At 41.6% G+C, this 21,167-nt stretch overlaps 2 protein-coding genes across 3 annotated transcripts; both read right to left on the minus strand.

Moving 5' to 3' along the window:
• Positions 1 to 1,547: 1,547 nt before the first annotated feature.
• LOC125895315 (4-trimethylaminobutyraldehyde dehydrogenase) lies at positions 1,548 to 19,376 on the minus strand. Of its 2 annotated transcripts, none has more exons than XM_049587057.1 (12): positions 19,266 to 19,376; positions 8,278 to 8,439; positions 6,596 to 6,741; positions 5,759 to 5,888; positions 5,350 to 5,484; positions 5,020 to 5,216; positions 4,677 to 4,817; positions 4,402 to 4,590; positions 4,103 to 4,190; positions 2,759 to 2,900; positions 2,372 to 2,484; positions 1,548 to 2,211 (listed from the first exon to the last, which is right to left on the minus strand). In XM_049587057.1, exons 2-12 carry the CDS (start codon positions 8,417 to 8,419, stop codon positions 2,117 to 2,119), a joined length of 1,518 nt encoding a protein of 505 aa, XP_049443014.1. In that variant the 5' UTR covers positions 8,420 to 8,439; positions 19,266 to 19,376; the 3' UTR covers positions 1,548 to 2,116. The 2 variants fall into 2 exon arrangements, with proteins under 2 accessions (XP_049443014.1, XP_049443011.1); XM_049587054.1 differs by lacking the exon at positions 19,266 to 19,376 and adding an exon at positions 8,634 to 8,769.
• On the minus strand, positions 11,179 to 19,404 carry LOC125895316 (4-trimethylaminobutyraldehyde dehydrogenase-like). Its single transcript, XM_049587058.1, has 12 exons — positions 19,266 to 19,404; positions 18,947 to 19,108; positions 16,069 to 16,214; positions 15,019 to 15,148; positions 14,777 to 14,911; positions 14,451 to 14,647; positions 13,728 to 13,868; positions 13,453 to 13,641; positions 13,153 to 13,240; positions 12,521 to 12,662; positions 12,085 to 12,197; positions 11,179 to 11,926 (listed from the first exon to the last, which is right to left on the minus strand). The coding sequence occupies exons 2-12, from the start codon at positions 19,086 to 19,088 to the stop codon at positions 11,832 to 11,834; spliced, it is 1,518 nt and encodes a 505-aa protein (XP_049443015.1). The 5' UTR covers positions 19,089 to 19,108; positions 19,266 to 19,404; the 3' UTR covers positions 11,179 to 11,831.
• Positions 19,405 to 21,167: the final 1,763 nt, after the last annotated feature.

The raw sequence follows: 21,167 nt of genomic DNA on the forward strand, positions 1-21,167 counted from the left end.
GACCCTAAGCAGCTGGCCACTTTAGATGCTGAGGCATCAGGTGCAATAATTAAAATCTCAGTTTTAGCTGTGTTCAACTGAAGGGAGTTAGAAGACATCCAGTCCTTAATTACATTCATACAATCGTGCAGTGAGTCAATTCCATCGGTCCTATCAGGGTTAAAAGAAAAATATAACTGGAGGTCATCTGCATATATATGGTATGAGATACCTTCAAAATTGCTGATGACATCCCTGAGAGGGAGCATGTATAGCATAAAGAGGATAGACCCAAGCACTGAACCTTGGGGCACCCCGCAAGAAAGGGGGGCAAACTGATTTATGAGGGCCAACAGCCACAGAAAAGGATCGATGAGACAGATAGGATTTAAACCAATGAAGGGCGGTCCCTGAGATTCCTACCCTGTCCCTCAGCCTGTCTAAAAGTACGCTGTCACTAACTGGTTTGCAACTGCTTTTTCTAGAATCTTAGATACAAAGGGCAACTTGGAAATGGGCCGTAGTTACTAAGAACATCGGGGTCCAGATTGGGCTTTTTGAGAAGCGGCTGAACAACCGCTTGCTTTAAATGGGATGGGACACAACCAGAAACCAGTGAGCTATTGATTATGGAGAGCAGAGATGGACCAATAGTGCTGAAAACATTTTTCAGCAAAGTTGTGGGCAGGATATCCAGCGGACTAGAAGAGATCTTCATAGTGCACACAAGATCTGCTAAGTCTTGTAAGGAGACAGGTGAGAAATTGTCAATAATTGACTGTTGTTTGGGAGGATCAGGAAGGGAGGAGGAGGAGGGTGTTATACTGGCCTTGGCACTGGCAACCTTATTCACAAAATACATTAAAAAATTGCTATAGTCCTCATCAGAGGACACAGGTAGAGCAGGCGGTTGCGCACCAGTAATGCTACTTATAGTGTCAAAAATGACCCTGGGATTTCTCTAGTTGGAGAATTTTAAAATAAGAGGCTCTGGCCACCCTAACAACAGAATTGAATTCAGCTAACAGTTCTTTAAAATAAAGACGATGCACATGAAGCTAGTAGTAGTAGAAAGTATGCACTACATGAAATAGTAGTGCATACTTTCATTTCAAGAACACAGATGTTTAAAATATTATGCCAAAGAATGCTCATATTTAGTAGCTGCAGGCACATGGAAACAGGGTATTGTTAGCACATGAATGGTAATGAATAATAATTAATCAATTTCCCTACAGGGATGATAAAGTACATTGAATCGTATCGTATCATATCGTAATCAGGGCAGATACTAACAGTACAAAAGTAAAAAGCTGCTGGTCCTCAGGTATTTTCACATGACCTTATCTGCCCCCATCAAACATGTTTGGACACCCCTGAGTTACAATGTAAGAGATCGAACTGGAACTGGAGATGTCACTGATTTCACTGTACTGGCAAAAGTCAACTGCATATTTGTAAAATTGTCAATATTATACATGCTTGAAACTAATGTGTTTGTCAGTTGTTACTAAAGAGGTGGTAGTAATTTATATTTTACTCAGAAGCAAGCAAACAGCAAAAGAGACTTTTTATCTAAAACATTTTATTTTGATAAAAAGGTGTTAGTTGTTCAATTGTGTCAGTTCAGCATGAAGTATAAAAATCTCGTACCAACTGACAGATGCTGATGCTCAGTTCACTACACACAGCATTTCTGATTAAGGCTCATGGTCGTTCTCACACACACACCAGCATTTCTTCTTTTTGTAATACGCAGATTTCTATTCATGTATTTGGTTAATTCTAAAGTAGGCTCACTTGTTGGATGAAGAAAGTAGAGAATTTTGAACAGGTTCTTAGGTTCTCACAGACCTGCCTCTCTCTACGTACATGTGAGATGCAAACATAGGCTACACCCACACTTATACGCTTTCATTTTAATACGGCGGTTTTGGGGGTTTCAATATGTCAGAGTAGTGTAGGCACTAGGCGTATGCAGCAATAGAGATGCGTTTTAAATGAAAACGTGTTTGTGTGGATGTAACGTTTGTGCAAAGAGAGTGCTACATGTACTCATATCTGGTGCATAGATCATGAATGAAGGGAGAAGTGCAGCTTTTAATTCACATTTGTGGCACAACTTGGTGAGAGGAGTTTAGAAGAGGCTCTCGACGTCGCCCATTTCTACGACCACAGTCTTCAGCTGGGAGTAGTACTCGATTGTCACCTGGCCGTTCTCTCTGCCAAAGCCTGATAAAGCACAGTAGAGATTGTGTTAACACGTCTGTTTTAATGATTCAGCGAAGGTAAGTCAGGTCACTCACTGCAATAAAGTGTAATACTGTGAATGTATCTCCTTTGCATTAACAATGACAAAAGTGGTGATTCTGACTATTTTAAAACACCCTACCTGAGTTCTTGTATCCTCCAAATGGCACCTCCACAGGGCTGATGTTGTAGTTGTTGATGTAGCAGGTCCCTGCCTCCAGGTTCTCAGCCACACGATGGGCTCGAGAGATGTCCCTGCAGGCAGAGGAGAGGAACAGACTTCAGATTTTAAGCACAAAAAAAATTCAACAGTCTGTATGCAACTTGATCACACAGTTAACATGCTGCTTCATCTGCCCTCCAACCACAGAGAACACTATTGTGCAATAGTTTCCACTGGAACACCTGAACTGCTGCCAATAGAATGCAATAACCTCACTATCTACAAAAGCTAACGGTCAGCGGTGTGAATCAGGAGTGGCGACAGACTGCTGAGTAATGATGACAAGCTCAACTGTGCTCTGCTGACCTGGTGAAAACTCCAGAGGCCAATCCAAAGGTGGTGTTGTTGGCCCTCTGGATCACTTCTTCCTCTGTGTCGAAAGGCAGCACGGACATGACCGGGCCAAAGATCTCCTCCTTCACACAGGTCATGTCGTCTCTGCAGTTATCTGTTACAGGAAAAAGCAGTGGATGTAACACACGGTGCGAACTGGGACGGAGAATATTTGTGACCAGTTGGGCATGTCAGTCTGTAGGTTTATTTGCACACACAACCATACACACTCCGCTGATGGCTAATCGAAGCCACACACTCTTTTCTTGCCCGATGGTCAAACTTACTTGTCTAAAATAGAAAATATAAGCTTATTGAAAAATAAAATCAACAAGGATTTGGACAGTTATTTCTGTTGCTCGTTAATCCATTGCACAGTGCGTTTGAGATCAGAGCAGACACACAATCAGGAACACAGCCTCTGGTTGGATGCCTCTGCAAACCAGGCAAGTTGCACTTACAGTTTACATTTATGTCTGTGAAAACATGGATGCTTCTCACATGTCAGTTCAGTATCTGACCAAATGTCACCCCTTCTGTTCCTGAGATATAACTCTAAGTAATGGCCAAATAAGTGTTTGTCACAGAACATTATGATGTCACAGTGAAATTGACCTTTGACCGTTTAGATATAAAATGTCATAATTTCATCATTATGTCCTATTAGACATTTGTTTGAAATTTTGTCATAATTAGCATATGAATTCTAGAGTGTTTTATGAAGTCATAGTGACCTTTGACCACCAAATTATAAATCGGTTAATTCTTGGACGTTTGTGCCAAATTTGAGAAAATTCCCTTCACGAGAATGAGACACATGCAAGGTCACACTGATCTTTGACCTATAACAACCAAAATCGAATCCCTTCACCGTTGAGTCCAAGTGGATGTTTGTGCCAAATGTGAAGACATCTCTAGGCGTTCTTCAGATATTGCATTTACAAGAATGCGACACATGTATAGATGGACAGATGGACAACCCGGAAACATAATGCCTCCGGCCGCAGCTATCTCCGGGACAGAGGCATAGAAATTGATAAATAATCACAAAAGACATTTAGTTTGACTTCATCTTTACGATTCTCCAGAAAGACGCTGCAGTTTAAGGCTGGATTACAAAGCTTCTGAAAGGGATACGATCGCACCGTAGTCCTCGTTGGTACAGCACAATGGTTAGCTTCTGGGCAAAAACCAGTATGTCATACGTCTTCATCGACCCCAGAGTTGACTTTTATGGTGTTGAGTGTGTCAGATTTTTGTCATCAGTCCTGTTAATCGCTTTGTCGCTTGGTGGGGAGAGACTACAAAGAGACTTACCAAGTACGCAGGGTGACATGAAGTAGCCTCCTTTCAATTTGGGGTCACCGGGGACAAAGGGCTCTCCTCCACAAAGCACTTTGGCTCCCTGGAAAAAACAGACATATGAATCAAATAATTATGAGAATGAAGGTAGGAGTAATTAAACTTCATATAACTGCTGAGGTGCAGTGAGAGTGTCAGTGGTGCTATCACAGCTGATTTATTCTCAGATAAATGCCTCTCCACAGCTGCTCAATTCTTCCACAGGGATCATTAAATGTTCCTCTGATCTAATGATCGGAGGATTATAAACACACCTGTTGCTTGGCCTGGTTGACATATCCCAGCACTTTCTCCAGCTGTGGCTTGCTGATCAGCGCTCCCATTCGGGTGCCGTCCAACAGGGGGTCACCCACAGGGATGGCCTTAGTCCTCTTCACTACTTCTTCCAGGAACTTGGGCATGATCTCTCTCTGCACAAACACTCTGGTCCCATTGCAGCAAACCTGTACAATGCAGAATGTCGAATGTATCGGCTCAGGACGGGCTTGACATCATACGACACAAGGCATATATGATACAACTGCCTCACCTGTCCCTGCGTCAGGAAGTTTGCCATGAGTGCTCCTTTCACTGCATTTTCCAGTTCACAGTCTTTGAAGATCAGGAGAGGAGATTTCCCTCCGAGCTCCAGAGTCACCTGCTTCACACTCTTTGCAGACATTTCCATGACCTGAGGGCGGGGAGAACACACGGGGTATTAACAAGGTCAACTGAAGCCTTGTAGCCTTGTCAAGAGTTAGATCAATATCAGGTAATACTGTGAAAAGGCTTGGCCTGTGGTTTTTCCATACTTCTGCTGACAAACAAACTGCACTGAAAACATGTCCTTCTTGACCAAGGTGAAAAATTTGGTGCTGTCTCGGTCTCCGTACCTTCTTGCCTGTTGGCACACTGCCAGTGAAAGAGACTTTGGCGACCTTCGGGTGATGGCAGAGCAAGGTGCCAGTTTCTGCTCCACCTTGAACCACACAGAAGAGTCCGTCTGGTACCCCTGCCTCTTTGTAAATCTCAGCCAGAATGACGGCAGTCACAGGAGTCATTGGAGAGGGCTTAAATACCATGGCGTTACCTAAACAACCAGATTTAAACACGGTGAGTTATGGTGTGATTATTTTTAAGGGACCGGAGAGACACATTACTGCTGCACCATAATTATCTCAAGTCTTATAATAACTTGGTAATACACACTGTTACACACTCACCACATGCCAGAGCAGGAGCAGACTTCCATGTTGCGATCTGGAAGGGGTAATTCCATGCACCGATTCCCACGCACACACCAAGGGGCTCCCTCCTGGTGTAGGCAAAGGATCCACCAGGAAGCTGGACGTGCTGGCCTTCAAAGAACCAAATATAACGCAACATTAAACGCCAAGTTTTGGAACTTAAAATAACAGTGTGTAAGACTTGAGGGGATTTAGTGGCATCTAGCAGTGAAGTTTGCAATGAGATGAAACTTCTCCCGGTTAGAATTCCTTCACTGTTCATTGTTCAGAAGGTTTTAACATGGAGACAGGACAGGCCTCTCCGAAACAAACACACCCAGTAAAAACACTGAATAAAGCAGTTTCATGTTAGAAATGAGTGTTTCAAAAACTAAAGTGCACCCACCTGCAAGTGTACCAGCCATGCCAGCATAGTACTCAATGGTCTGCCAGGAAATATCGATATCAACCAGTGCTTCAGTGATGGACTTGCCATTGTTGATCACTTCCAGCTTTGCAATCTTCTCCCTTCTTTCCTATTTTTATCACAATAGCATAAAAAAAGAACAGCTGTTAGTACAAAACTTTGTCAGAACTATTAAAAAAGATATCAATGTAGTGAGTAGTTAGTAGGTAATTTAGTGTCATTACATGTATATAGATTTAAGAAGGAAAATACATCCATTTTCATAACACACACATGTTATTCCTATGGTCTACTGACAGTGAATGGTGAAAGATGTTCTAGATGACACTGAGAGCACCCAGGGGAGTGTTACAGTACACGGGTGCATTTTCTGTTTCAGAACTGAGAAGACTACATTAGTGTAAAGTTCACTTGGGTGTAACAAGAAACACAATCAGTCTCTCGTTCATAGACTGTAGAGCAGCTCCACGCTTTACACCCTATGATATCACAGGTTTCTGGTTTCTGGCTTTGAGAGAGGGCGGCTCATGTTCACCAGTATGGACTGACCTTTCATAGACCGGATAGGTATATAGGTGGTGTTCCCCTTTAAGATTATATAATCCTACCATGACATTAAAGAGGCAACAGACACACAAAAGGTTTATTTTGTGCAAATGTAGGCCAGCAGTGGAAGGAGGGGAGGGGAGTTTTTGCCTTTAATGAATAACTACTGTCTTACGGCATGCTTTCAACAGTCAGCTCCAATTTGAGCTGCGCAACAGTGATATCAAACTGGACAGACTCCAGACTACATGGACACAGATTGACCCTCACCCTGATAATGCGGGCGGCCTCTAACATCACCCGAGCTCTCTCCATGCCCGCCATCTTGCTCCACTTTAGGTAGGCAGCATGGGCGCTCTGTATGGCCTCATCCACCTCCTCAGCCCCACAGGGTACCATCTGGCACAAGACACGACCTGCACAGACAACAAGATCTACAGGTTACTTCATTACTTAACAAGCGGACTCTATCTCAGTTATTACCAGAGGTGGAAGAAGTAGTTAGACCTTCAACTTAAGTTTAAGTGGCAATAATGAGGTGTAGAAATACTCTGCGTTCAAAACTTGAGTGTTTACTTTGAGGACAGAAGTAAATATCGGATTTTAGTACAGTACCTGAGTAAATGCAGGGTTCCCCACACATTCATTTATACGTGGCGGCCTGCCATGATTAAAACATCTGCTGCCATGTTTTGATTTTCTATTTTTGGAAACTCATTGTCCATTTTTATTATACAAGATATGATTTAAACCTCGGGATACAAATGTGTCTTATTTGAAATTAAAATGACATGAAAATTGTGTATTTTAAGTTTGTCAAGTACACAAATACAAATTCTAAAAGGATTTGTTACTAAATTATATCTTCATTTTTCTCTCCAGCTAAATGCAAATCACAAAAATCTTCACTGGCGTAATGTAACTACAAACATTAATGTAAATACAGCACTTAAGCACAATTTGAGGTGCTTGTACTTCACTTGAGTCTTTTCTTTTTAATGCCACTTTATACTTTTACTGCACTACATTTCAGTGGGAAATTTGGTACATTTTGATTCGCTACATTGATCTGACAGCTTTAGTTGTCTCGCTTCAGCTACTTAAAGATTTTTTGCGTAAAAAACATTTTATGAAACATGATGCTTTGTTGTAAATCAATCCACCCAACAGTTAATACAAGTACAGCAGGCTGGGATTGGGTTAGTCTCAGGTCTTCCTCTTCCATCCACCTGTCCCACCGTCCCGCCTGACCACCACGCGGTCTAGAGCCTTCAGCCGCTCTGCCCCGACTCTGGACTCCCTCCAACCAGACAGTCGTGCCATCAGTCTCAAAGCCTCAAAACTCACCGCTTTCAAAAAGCCTCCCATCCATTTGACTTTATTCCTTAACTCATTGACTTTTTTTGGCTGTTATTTTCTCTATTTTCGCCTGTAAGGTGACCTTGAGTGGTAAAGGTGCCCATAAATAAAATGTTTTATTATTATTATTATTATTAATCAATTAGCCAACTGACACAAAATTATGCAAGAACTAGTCTTTTTTCTGCATTGGGTCCTTGTACTATTTTTACTTTAAATACATTTTCAATGCATGACTTTTACCTCTAACAGAGTATTTTGACAGTGTGGTACTAGTATTTACTTATGTAAAGGAACTGGATACTTCACCACTGCAAAATACTCAAAAGTAATTAAATATTATGAACGTATTTTAAATACACTTAATTAAAATACTTTCCATGTCTGCTTGTCATCACATGCCATAGTCAATCCACCCACCACAGAAGAAGAAAAGGGAGGGATAGAGTTACATAACATCATGTCATCATCGTCACCCTGCTGCACAGATGTGTGCACCCACCCACCTCATCCGACCTAACATTTTAACCAGTATGACCAGTTAAGACATGAAGCAGTGAACAATGAACCAGTCTGCAGTGTGCTGTATTTACCAGTCGCAGGTTCAAACACGGGCTCTGCGTTTTTCTCCTGCCGGGGCTTCACTCGTTTCCCACCCCAGAAATTCAGAGGCTCTGTGACCACCACGGTTCCTGTGCTGGCTCCGGGCATGGTGTCGAGGATTGACTGGGCCATTTTAAAAAGAGACAGTGGACCTGCAGGGACACGAAGCGTTACAGCAAAGTTATTTAATTAACTAACATTTAGGACAAGTGAGTCAAACTGCTCGCTCTTACCGTTACCTAACTGTCTGCACCACTGTAGTGCTATTAGCTAAACTAGCATGAGACACGACAGAATGCGCAGGTAAATTTAAACAGATATGCACAAAAAGGAAATTAGGCTTTACCGTTGTTGTTTCAGCAGACGGACTGGAAAGTGTCGATGGAGAGGTCGCATAAAAGGAACCTTTCACGCCCCGTTAACCAGTCAGGACACGCCTCCTGCTGCTGCCACCTAAGATTTTAACTGCGCCTATAGACAGTGGATTACGCCTTAAAGGGCAACACACACGGAAAATTACCAAATGTCGCGAGTATTGGAGGCCCTGTGTCCTGGAATTGCTATGGTAAAATGATTCGATATTAAAGTAAACTTTAAACACCTACTTTACTTCAAATGTATGGTAAAACTATTATCTAATAATTTCAATTGACTCGCTATTATTATGTTGATTAATGGACACAACATTATAGAGCTCCTAAGTTGCGTGTTTCTGGTACATGGGACTTTAAAAATCGATTTCTCATAATGTATTTCAATGGCTAGATGAAAATTATTTTCTGGTCCCGTTTGAATTGTGCCATAAATTTCACATATGTTGTTTGTGAATTTTTTATATATTTTTTCGTGCAAAGAAGGCTACAATTTAGCGGGAAGAAGTTTGATACTGTTTGGTTTTGTGTGAGAGCGCTTTGTGGACTACAGCTCTTCGCTGCTCTCGACGCGTATGATATACATCACCACTCGCACTCGGAACATGGCTGTGTCTCTTGTACACTTCACCGCCTTCTTCCAAGGAGAGGACAAAAGCCTTAAGCATGGCGAAAACCACTACAAGTCTGGACATGTGGAAAGTTTCAGTGGGGAGATTTTTGGTGATCTGATAGCTCCATACATCGTGGCAGAAGACGCAGCAGCAGCACTGTGAGGTGAAAAGTGGAGGGAAAAACTGAAGAATCATACAATAAACTGTCAAACTCTTAACATGAAAAAATATTATTTAGACCGACACAAAACATTTGTGTAATCCCAGGCATTTAATGACTGGGACCAGAAAATAATAATTTCCTCTCCATTGACTCCCATTCATATTTTCCAAGCCTAGAGGTCCGATGGGGGTCTACCGGAAGGGGCGTGACTTACGAGCTCTCTGACGTCATGGTGAAGCTGACCTTTGACCTTTTGGATATAAAATGCCATCACGTCATCATTTTATATCCAGTTCGACATTTCTTTGAAGTTTTGCCATAATTAGCATATGAATTAATTTGGTCACAGTGACCTTTGATCACCAAATTCTAATCAGTTAATTCTTGAGTTCAAGCGGACATTTGTGCCAAATTTGAGGAAATTCCCTCAACGCATTCTTGAGATATTGTGTTCACAACAATAAGACCAGCTCAATGTCACAGTGACCTTGACTTTCAAAATCTAATCAGTTCATTGTTAAGTTTGTGCCAAATTTAAAGAAATTCTTTCCATTTTATGCTATTAGACATTTGTGTGAAATCAGAATTAGAATCGGTTTTATTGCCAAGTAGGTTTTCACATACAAGGAATTTGGCTTGGTGTATTGGCGCATAACAAAGAGTATAAAATATATAAAAATAATATAAAGTAAAAGTATAAAAAGGAAATAGTATTAACAATTAAAAATAAAATCTGAGTACAAATAACAATAATAATAGTAACATAAAAAATATGTACACTGTAAATATGAATAGGGTGCCCATGTGTGCAATTAACAGTTGTGCAAAGTACGGCTGTGCAAGTTTAACTGTATGCAAATTTCAGTATAAGTATGAATTCTGAGTTTGGCCAAAAACATGTTTTGTGAGGTCACTGTGACCTTGATCTTTGACATTCAACCACCAAATTCTAATCAGTTCATTCTTGAGTCCACCTGGACATTTGTGCCAAATCTTATGAAAGTCCTCCAAGGCATTAGAGATACTGCGTGCACAACAACGAGAGGGGTGCAAGTACAGATGACCTTGACTTTTGCCAAGCAAAAAATCCAGTCAGCTCCTCGAGCATGAGTGGATGTTTGTGCCAAATAAAAATATTCCCTCAAGACATTCTTGAGATATTACGTGCATGAGAATTTGACCGATGAGGTCACAGTGACTTTGACCAACAAAATCTTATTAGTTCATTGTTAGGTCCAAGTGGACGTTTGTGCCAAGTTTGAAGAATTTCCCTGAGTGTTCTTGAGATATCGCATTCAAGAGAATAAAAAAGGACGGACGGATGGACAGACCTCCTCCTGCCACGGCTATTGCCAACACGGCGGCATAAAAATAAATCAGGAGGGGTAACAAATGTTGTTGAGCGGTGACATATTACTGATATATTATTGTACTGGAAAAATTTAAATGGAGCCCATCAGCCACTGGATGTTTGTAGAAATGTGATTATAAATGCTTGTTTGTCAGTTATTACTAAAAAAGTGGTAGTGAACTATCTTTACAGTCAATTAATCTTCAGATTCAGAAGCAACAAGCAAACTTTGAATCTAACATATTTAGCTGCTCAACAGTGTCATTTACTTGGATAATGCTAAACTAGGCTCACTTGTTGGGTGAAGAAAGTAGAGAACTGTGAACAGGAATACTTCCTCAGTTCTTACTGACCGGCTTCTGCAAGTACACATGTATGACACAAACACAGAGTACATCCACACTGATACGTTTTTATTTTAAAACAGTGTTTGAAAGTGAAAATGTTCTTTGTACATACAGACATTGTAGCACCATTTCAGAAATAATCTCCGTCCATACTAGCGTGCATGAAATAGCATGTCACATGACCATCCACGCACACTGGGCATGCATGTGCTGGTGTAAACAGGAAGTATATCATCTAGTTGGTTGCAGACAAGAGAACAGCAATGGTGACAAGTAAGACACGATTTTTTTTGCTTGGTGGACAAAATGGAATTATTACCTAAAGTAACACAAGTCAAGGTGGCAGAAAACAGATTGAGAGTCGTTGCAAAGCAAATACAGCATAACTGATAAGATCCAATCAGGAGGCACGTGGGTGTCTATGTCATCATTTTCAAAAGTCCCAGTTTACGTACGTCCGGACTAAAACACAATCCCAGCATTTTCAAACTAAAACAAGCTCAGCCACATCTTAAAAATTCTCTGTTTTAGGGGTAAACATAACAATAGCTAATGAATTTTAACATAAAAACGTACTGGTGTGGGTGTAGTGTTCGTGAAAGAAGAGAGAGCTACGTGTACTCAGATCTGGTGCATAGATCATGAATGAAGGTAGAGGTGCAGCTTTTAATTCACAGCTGTGGCACAACTTGGTGAGTTTAGAAGAGGCTCTCGACGTCGCCCATTTCTACGACCACAGTCTTCAGCTGGGAGTAGTACTCGATTGTCACCTGGCCGTTCTCTCTGCCAAAGCCTGATAAAGCACAGTAGAGATTGTGTTAACACCCTTCTCACCTGATTCAGTTAAGATAATTTAGGTCACTCACTGCAATAAAGTGTAATACTATGAATGTACTTCCTTTGCATATACGATGACAAAAATGGTGATTCTGACCATTTTTTAAACCCTACCTGAGTTCTTATATCCTCCAAATGGCACCATCACAGAGCCGGTGTTGTAGTTGTTGATGAAGCAGGTCCCTGCCTCCAGGTTCTCAGCCACACGATGGGCTCGAGAGATGTCCCTGCAGGCAGAGGAGAGGAACAGACTTCAGATTTTAAGCACAGCAATATGCAGCCTCATCTGCCCCCGACCACAGAGACTACTTTTGCGCAATAGTTTCCACGTGGCAGATTTTTTCATTGGCTGCGGTTCAGGGTTTTGCAAAAGCAGCCGTCAAAAAAACTGCCAAATGGAATGCAATAAGTACTGTGTGAACTGGATATAGAGAAACATGATTGCGTAAAAAGGCTGGCAGCTATCATCAGAAAACCTAACTAATGTTACACAGCAAGCTGGTGTTGTCGTCCAAACAATCAATATGATATTGTATTGTCTTCTGCTGACCTGGTGAAAACTCCAGAGGCCAATCCAAAGGTGGTGTCATTGGCCCTCTTGATCACTTCCTCCTCTGTGTCGAAAGGCAGCACGGACATGACTGGGCCAAAGATCTCCTCCTTCACACAGGTCATGTCATCTCTGCAGTTATCTGTGTCAGGAAAAAACAATGGATGTCACTCAGCTCTCAGGACTTTTGTAGCCTCCAACTGAATCTCTGTGGTTTGGAGTTCTCTCCTGCGTCCTGTTTGTACTCTCAGATATCTGCTTTATTTTACGGTTTCACGTTCGCTTTCAGCCGTGAAGGAGTCATGTTAAGTTACTGCTGATGATGCTGCTTCACAATAAAAGCTTTTAAATAACAAAATAAGGGTGGACTTTTATTGTAAGACAAGCCGTCATCAGTCAAAGACACTGTCTAGCAGGTAGCCCAGTTGTAATGGAACCGCAAATCCCTGCCATGCTGCGCTGACGTGCCGAGACCAAACCAAGATAGCACCAGTGTGGAAAAATGATACAGCATGTCAGATTCTTCTCATCAGTCCTTTTAAGTGCTTGGTAATGAAACACAGCTGGAATGGGTAGAAATGAGTGTGTTACAAGAAATCAAAACATCCTGGAGAATCCATAGAGAGACTTACCAAGTACGCAGGGTGACATGAAGTAGCCTCCTTTCAATTTGGGGTCACTGGGGACAAAGGGCTCTCCTCCACAAAGCACTTTAGCTCCCTGGAAAAAAACAGACATATGAGTCAAATAATTATGAGAATGAAGGTAGGAGTAATTAAACTTCACATAACTGCTGAGGTGCAGTGAGAGTGTCAGTGGTGCTATCACAGCTGATTTATTCTCAGATAAATGCCTCTCCACAGCTGCTCAATTCTTCCACAGGGATCATTAAATGTTCCTCTGATCTAATGATCGGAGGATTATAAACACACCTGTTGCTTGGCCTGGTTGACGTATCCCAGCACTTTCTCCAGCTGTGGCTTGCTGATCAGCGCTCCCATTCGGGTGCCGTCCAACAGGGGGTCACCCACAGGGATGGCCTTAGTCCTCTTTACTACTTCTTCCAGGAACTTGGGCATGATCTCTCTCTGCACAAACACTCTGGTCCCATTGCAGCAAACCTGTACAATGCAGAATGTCGAATGTATCGGCTCAGGACGGGCTTGACATCATACAACACAAGGCATATATGATACAACTGCCTCACCTGTCCCTGCGTCAGGAAGTTTGCCATGAGTGCTCCTTTCACTGCATTTCCCAGTTCACAGTCTTTGAAGATCAGGAGAGGAGATTTCCCTCCGAGCTCCAGAGTCACCTGCTTCACACCCTTTGCAGACATTTCCATGACCTGAGGGTGGGGAGAACACACGGGGTATTAACAAGAGGGAAAATTAGCGCCTTGTCACGTTCCTCAGGCCATTCCTGAACAGTTTCTGTGGTGTGACATGGTGCATTGTCCTGCTGGGGGGCATTGCTATCAGGGAGTGCTGTTGCCATGAGGGGGCGATTTGGTCTGCAACAGTGTTTGGTTGGGTGGAGCGTGTCAAGTGGCATCCACATGAATGCCGGGACCAAAGGTTCACCAGCAGAACAATGCATTGTAACAAGATGATCAATGTTATTCACTTAACCTGGCAGTGGTTTTAATGTTTTGACTGATCGGCGTTCAGCCACACTGGGTGCAAATAGCATTGTTGGCTACACATACGTGGGTGCTCAAAGCATCTTGCAAAATAATTCGTATATCCACCCTGCGAATGGGATCTGCTCCAAAATCGAATGGGTTCTTTCTGAGCCCATGCCACCACCGAGTTTCATGAAAATCAGGACAGTAATTTTTGTGTTATCCTGCTGACAGACAAACAAACTTTACCAAAACATAACCTCATGGGCAGACGTAAAAATGATTGCACTGTCTCGGTCTCCGTACCTTCTTGCCTGTTGGCACACTGCCAGTGAAAGAGACTTTGGCGACCTTTGGGTGATGGCAGAGCAAGGTGCCAGTTTCTGCTCCACCTTGAACCACACAGAAGAGTCCGTCTGGTACCCCTGCCTCTTTGTAAATCTCAGCCAGAATGACGGCAGTCACAGGAGTCATTGGAGAGGGCTTAAATACCATGGCGTTGCCTAAACAACCAGATTTAAACATGGTTATGGTGTGATTATTTTTAAGGGACAAGAGAGACACATTACTGCTGCACCATAATTATCTCAAGTCTTATAATAATTTGGTAATACACACTGTTACACACTCACCACATGCCAGAGCAGGAGCAGACTTCGATGCTGCGATCGCGAAGGGGTAATTCCATGCACCGATTCCCACGCACACACCAAGGGGCTCCCTCCTGGTGTAGGCAAAGGATCCACCAGGAAGCTGGACGTGCTGGCCTTCAAAGAACCAAACACGGCGCAACAGCAAAACATCACAATGCTAAATTTTACAGCTTAAGAAAATCACACTTTTCTGACAAAAACTAAAGTGTTGGTGCACCCACCTGCAAGCGTACCAGCCATGCCAGCATAGTACTCAATGGTCTGAGCGGAACAATCAATATCGCCCAGCGCTTCAGTGATGGTCTTGCCATTGTTGATCACCTCCAGCTTTGCAATCTTCTCACTTCTTTCCTTGTTTTGTTAGAATAAAAAGAACCAAAAAGTCTTGAAATACTAAATAAAAAAAGATGTAAAAAGATACTCTGTGGTGGTTTAGTCTCATTACATGTGTAATTTTAACATTATACAATCAAGTGCTGCAGATGTGACGTTTTTTTGTGGGCCGACACAGACGTTAGCATCACTCTGGTTGCCTTGTCAAAATGCCAGCGGGATTTTTCCATTGGATATTGGATTATTACAGAAAATATCTCTTGTTTAGTAAGATAATCCTCACAAACACACACCAATTTTTTTATGATTTGAGGCCTAAATGCAATTGCCAGAAGTAAAAAGCTAACGTTAGACTATAAACCAACGACACCCCAGCCGCATAAATTCATAATTGCTGGCACAACAAGGTCGTAAAGCTGTGTTTGGCATAATGATGATCTGTAGTTTCCTTTAGCCACTTGTTAGCATTAAGTTCTTTTTAAAGACACGTCAAAGCTTCAGAATTCACAAGTGGGGTATTTACTGACGAATTTCATGTCATAGAACAAAATGTGAAAGTCTCTCAAGCTTGTGTTAACCCCAGACCTTATTTCAGGCATCTAACCAAAAACCCATTGACTTGAAAACAAGGGAACCAGGAGTGCTAAAAAGCTGACTCATTTCCTGGTTTGAGGACTCATTCCTGCACCACTCTCTGTCGGTGACAAACGAAGGTTGAAATCCTTACCGGCATGACATTAAAGAGGCCACAGACACACAAAAGGTTTATTTTGTGCAAATGTAGGCCAGCAGTGGAAGGAGGGGAGGGGAGTTTTTGCCTTTAATGAATAACTACTGTCTTACGACATGCTTTCAACAGTCAGCTCCAATTTGAGTTGCGCAACAGTGATATCAAACTGGACAGACTCCAGACTACATGGACACAGATTGACCCTCACCCTGATAATTCGGGCGGCCTCTAACATCACTCGAGCTCTCTCCATGCCCGCCATCTTGCTCCATTTTAGGTAGGCAGCGTGGGCGCTCTGCATGGCCTCATCCACCTCCTCAGCCCCACAGGGTACCATCTGACACAAGACACGACCTGCACAGACAGGTTACACAGACTGAGCTCCAGGACAAACAAAAGAAGTGAGAGAAACATGAGGACTCTATCGCAAGTACTACTATATTGTAACAAGCGCAGCTGCAAAACTTGTTTTCAGATTTTCTCTTTTAAAAACATTCATTCAACTAAAAAAAGAAAAACCAGAGGGCACTCCACCCCAGCAAAGAAATCCCACAGCGTGGAAATACTCTGTTACAAGTCAGAGTACCACATTCAAAACGTTACTTAAGTAAAAGTAATTAAATATCAGTGTCAAAACATGTTAAAGCACTAAAAGTACTCGCTATGGAGAATATCAGAATGAGTCAGTATTAGGTCCAAAACTGTTTATTTTGTATATAAATGATAAATGTATGGAGTCCAGAAAATTTAAATTTGTTCGTAGACGACACTGTGCTCTTTGTTCGGGGGAAAATCTGCAGCAGCTTTTGATGGAGGTCACAACAGAAATGAGTGAATTAAAACAATGGTTTAGCATAAATAATTTGTCTTTAAATTTGAACAAAACTAAATTTATGTTGTTTGGAAACCATAGTATAGACACAGAAGTACAGATGACAATTGACAATGTTAATGTGGAAAGAGTCTACGAAACTAAAAATGTTCCTAAACAGATATACTTACACTGTGATTGTGTCAGGCCCCATTGCAGCGATACGTCTACTGCACCGCCATATTGGAGAGGGCAAGTAAACAAATGCAAGCAAACAAGGGAGCTGTGTTTTTCCGGACAAAGAGCCCTACAGCGTTTATATTTTTCAACCCTGATGATCTGCGTGTAGTAGATTCTGGAAATTTTTGTCTGTAGTTAATTATAATCTGGACATTTAGGCCACAATAACTGCTGGATGCTCAGTAGAGAACTGTGTGTTAGGCTTATATGAACTGAATTACTTTATTGCTGGAAAAACTACTTGAATTCAGCTTATTTTAAAATACTTGTGAAGACGTCATGACACAATGTAACTGATTATGAAGTAGACCACTTATCAACTTGCTAGCATGCTAGCTAGCTAACGCCATGTGCTTGATTCCCTGATCTTATGATCCAGCGGCAATGAGGCATCTGTGTGTTCCCATACCCACATTACCATACTATAAAGTATGCCAGAGACAGTATGTCCCAAGAAATAGTATGTCAAATGCAGTATGCCAAAAATACCAGGATGTTCTACTACGTCTGGTCCGATTTTGCAGTATGAAAGCCAGCATGCTTTTCTGGCTATTCTAACCCACAATCCTCTGCGCAGTAAAAAATCCGATCACATCAACTGAACCACAGACAGATGACAGCTTGACCGTTCATTGACAGCTGATTGACAGCTGTCAGAAGTCACAGTGACGGATGACAGCACGTTCAAGTCACTGATGACCAGATGAATAGTAATAACAGGAATATTGATTGTTTAAGTGAAAAAAATAATCATAAATATTATAAACAACAACTATAAAAATAACATTGACAGAGTAAGGGCGGGTAAGGGAGATGGTGCTTTTGCAGTTGCTGCTCCAAAGCTCTGGAATAGCCTTCACCTCTCAATCAAATCCTCCCACTACATTGACAATTGTAAGACAAATCTTAAAATGTACATGTTTTTAATTGCCTTTAGTTGTCTGCAGTGATTTTAATATTTTATTTTATTTTATTTTAATATTTTATTCTATTATCTTCTTAATGTTTGTAATTGTTCTTACCAGTTTTATTCTGTTTTATATTTGTGTACATTTTATATTGCCATATATTTGTGTGCCATTCTTTTATTTTGTACAGCACTTTGGGCAGCTACCATTGTTTTTAAATTAAGTTTAAGTTTATTTACTTTAATTAATCCCCCGGAGGGGAAATTAAATGTGCTATATAAATAAACTTGATCTCCATCTCTGGCAAATTTGGTAAGTGCTGTTTGTCTTATCTCCAAGGCCATGGGTATAAGAGCAAGAGGGTCAAAGTTCAGGGTGTAATGTTATGAGACAGTAGTATGTCTTGATTGTGTGCATACTGCATACAACAGTACATACTTTTTAAGGGCAGCTGTAATACCTACTGTATCTAGGGGGATGACCTTTTTTCACTTGAGCACATGGGTGCAGATCTTATGACAAGTTTGGGGGGGGACACAATCAGTTGTGATTTTTTTATTTAATTGCACGCGTGCAAATCATGCCCACAGAGCGCTTGAGATTGCCAGCATATTTCACGATTTCATAGAGGCTCATCACCATCACCAAGTCATTCAAAAAGCACTCCAAAGAGAATCATATGCTTACCTTTACTGTTTATTTCTCCTAAACAGCCAGTAGTACATGGAACCAGCCATCACCCTCCTTTTCACTGCTTTGCTGTTAGTTAATGCTACTTCTAGTTTCAGGGTCTCAGGCATGTTATGTCCACTCACGTTCTCATCTCTTGCCTCTCACGGATTCCCATTTCTCCTCATCATCTTCCCTTTCTCCCAGTATATAGGACTACTGTATACATTTGTTCAATTTCAATCATTTAAGCTATTTAGAATTGGGGGGGGCAATTTGTGTTTTTCAGAATTTGGGGGGGGACATGTCCCACCTGTCCCCCCCGGGATCTGCACCCATGCTTGACCACCTGTCCCACAAACTGTCTGTGTATGGCACTGGTCTCCACCAAAGCTGAAATGAAACCTACGCCCTTCTCTGATTACACAATGAACCAGTCTGCAGTGTGCTGTATTTACCAGTCGCAGGTTCAAACACGGGCTCTGCGTTTTTCTCCTGCCGGGGCTTCACTCGTTTCCCACCCCAGAAATTCAGAGGCTCTGTGACCACCGCGGTTCCTGTGCTGGCTCCGGGCATGGTGTCGAGGATTGACTGGGCCATTTTAAAAAGAGGCAGTGGACCTGCAGGGACACGAAGCGTTACAGCAAAGTTACTTGTAACAGCTAATATTAAAGACAAGTACAATGCACATAACTAAACAAGCACGAGGAAAAGCAGCACACCAGACCAGTAGATACATTTGAACATGGACTACAGAGGAAAAAACGTCAACCTTACCGTTAATGCGTCAGCACACAGACTGGATAGTGTTGACACAGAGGCAGAGAAAATATAATTTCACCTCCTCCCTCCAGTTGGACTTTGGAGCAAAGTCGGAAAAGCATTGAAATCTAGCATCTACAAGCATACACGTTGGGGTTTTCGTTTGATTTCATTAACTGTCCTTTTTTTCCGAATTCCATGTTCAATGTCCCAGTTTTTAAACTGGGAAGCGCTCCGTTCGGAGGTTACGTGGTTCGGAACTCCGAGTTCCGACTCCCAGTGTGACTGTAACGCACCACAAGGCGCGGGGGTCCTGAGAGGAGCTGGTAGCTGTGCCTGTGCTGTGGCGGTAACCACAGTGATCACATCCAGCTGTCTAATGACTGAGCTGGTGATTTTTCTGCCACATGAAGCCAGAGAAGAAAGAAAAATAATCACAACGGGTTTTTATTTTTATTTTTTTCAAGAACCAAAATATGTAAATATCCTATGCCTGTTGCATGTTGACTTTCCCAGATGTGGCAAATATTTGTTTTGTAATGTTGAGTAGCTAGTGTGACAATAATAAGAAGGCATTTGGACTCACCTGAAGTAGGCTAAATGTAAAATAACAGCATTCTAGTGGACAAACTGGCCCAGTGCCTGTTTCCACTGTAGTGAATGAACCACTAAGCGTTTTCTTGCACACGCATACCTTTGTGATTACTTGCAATGTATTCTTCGGATCTTCGGTGGTGTTAGTTGACAGAAACCTATTTATTTACTAGATTAATTTCTTATGTTTTAACATTGTGTGTTGCGGTAAGAAACGTAACACCTCCTGTGGTCCAAAACACACCGTTCCCCACACCTGTGTGTCTTTTGTACTTAATTGATTGACGTGACCCATCACCAATTCTAAAAACCTTGACTGCCCCCTTGTGGTGTGGCAGCAAACAAAAAACACCCATATTGGCTCCAACATTATGTTTATAATCATTTACATGAAGGCACGAGTGTGAATCATTTCAGTTTTATTTTATTATTAATTTTTGCACATAGCTTCTTTGCTTTTGTTTGTCAGAATACAGTTAAAGTTTTTGTGCTGAGATTCTTCATCCTGCTGAGATCAGCAAATGTTTAAATAAAACATATGCAGAAGGCATGAAGTTTTGGTGCATGATTGACATACCAGACAAATAACAGTTTGATCATGTATGGCTAGTGTTGATCAGGTAGGCCTTTGTTTACCAATGTTCATTCAGTCAGAAAACTGTAAAACTACATTATACATATATATATATATTAGTTATTTGTGTAAATACATATATACATATATATATATATATGTATGTATTTACACAAATAACTAATTGAGTTGGAATCATTTGCTGACAGCTTGGGCCCCCCCAGTTAAAAAATCCCATCTTACCCCTGGTCTAGTCATGTGACAGCTGACAATGCTTCAAATGCTGCTGCGAAGAAGCGCATATTCTTAAACATGGATGTTTCACTTATATCTTCAACACGGCAACGCAGAATATCTGTACAATCAGCATGGGTTCAAGGTGGACACTCAAGATTAGTGTCACTAAGTCAGAGTCCAACCAAATGTCTCCCCTTCTGTTCCTAAGATATGACGCTGAGTAATGTCCAGAAAAATGTTTTATGCAGAATATTATGATGTCACAGTGAAACTGACCTTTGACCTTTTGGATACAAAATGTCATTACTTCATGATCTTATTCTGTTAGACATTTGTGTGAAACTTTGTGATAATTAACACATGAATTCCTGAGTTTTGCCCAAAAACATTGTTTTGTAAGGTCACAGTGGCCTTGACCTTTGACAACCAAATTCTAATCAGTTCATCCCTGCATCCAAGTGGATGTTTGTGCCAAATTTGAGGAAGTTCCTTCATGGTGTTTTGAGATATTT

The sequence above is a fragment of the Epinephelus fuscoguttatus genome, linkage group LG10 (assembly GCF_011397635.1).
Source record: "Epinephelus fuscoguttatus linkage group LG10, E.fuscoguttatus.final_Chr_v1".
In the NCBI taxonomy this organism is placed as follows: domain Eukaryota; kingdom Metazoa; phylum Chordata; class Actinopteri; order Perciformes; family Serranidae; genus Epinephelus; species Epinephelus fuscoguttatus.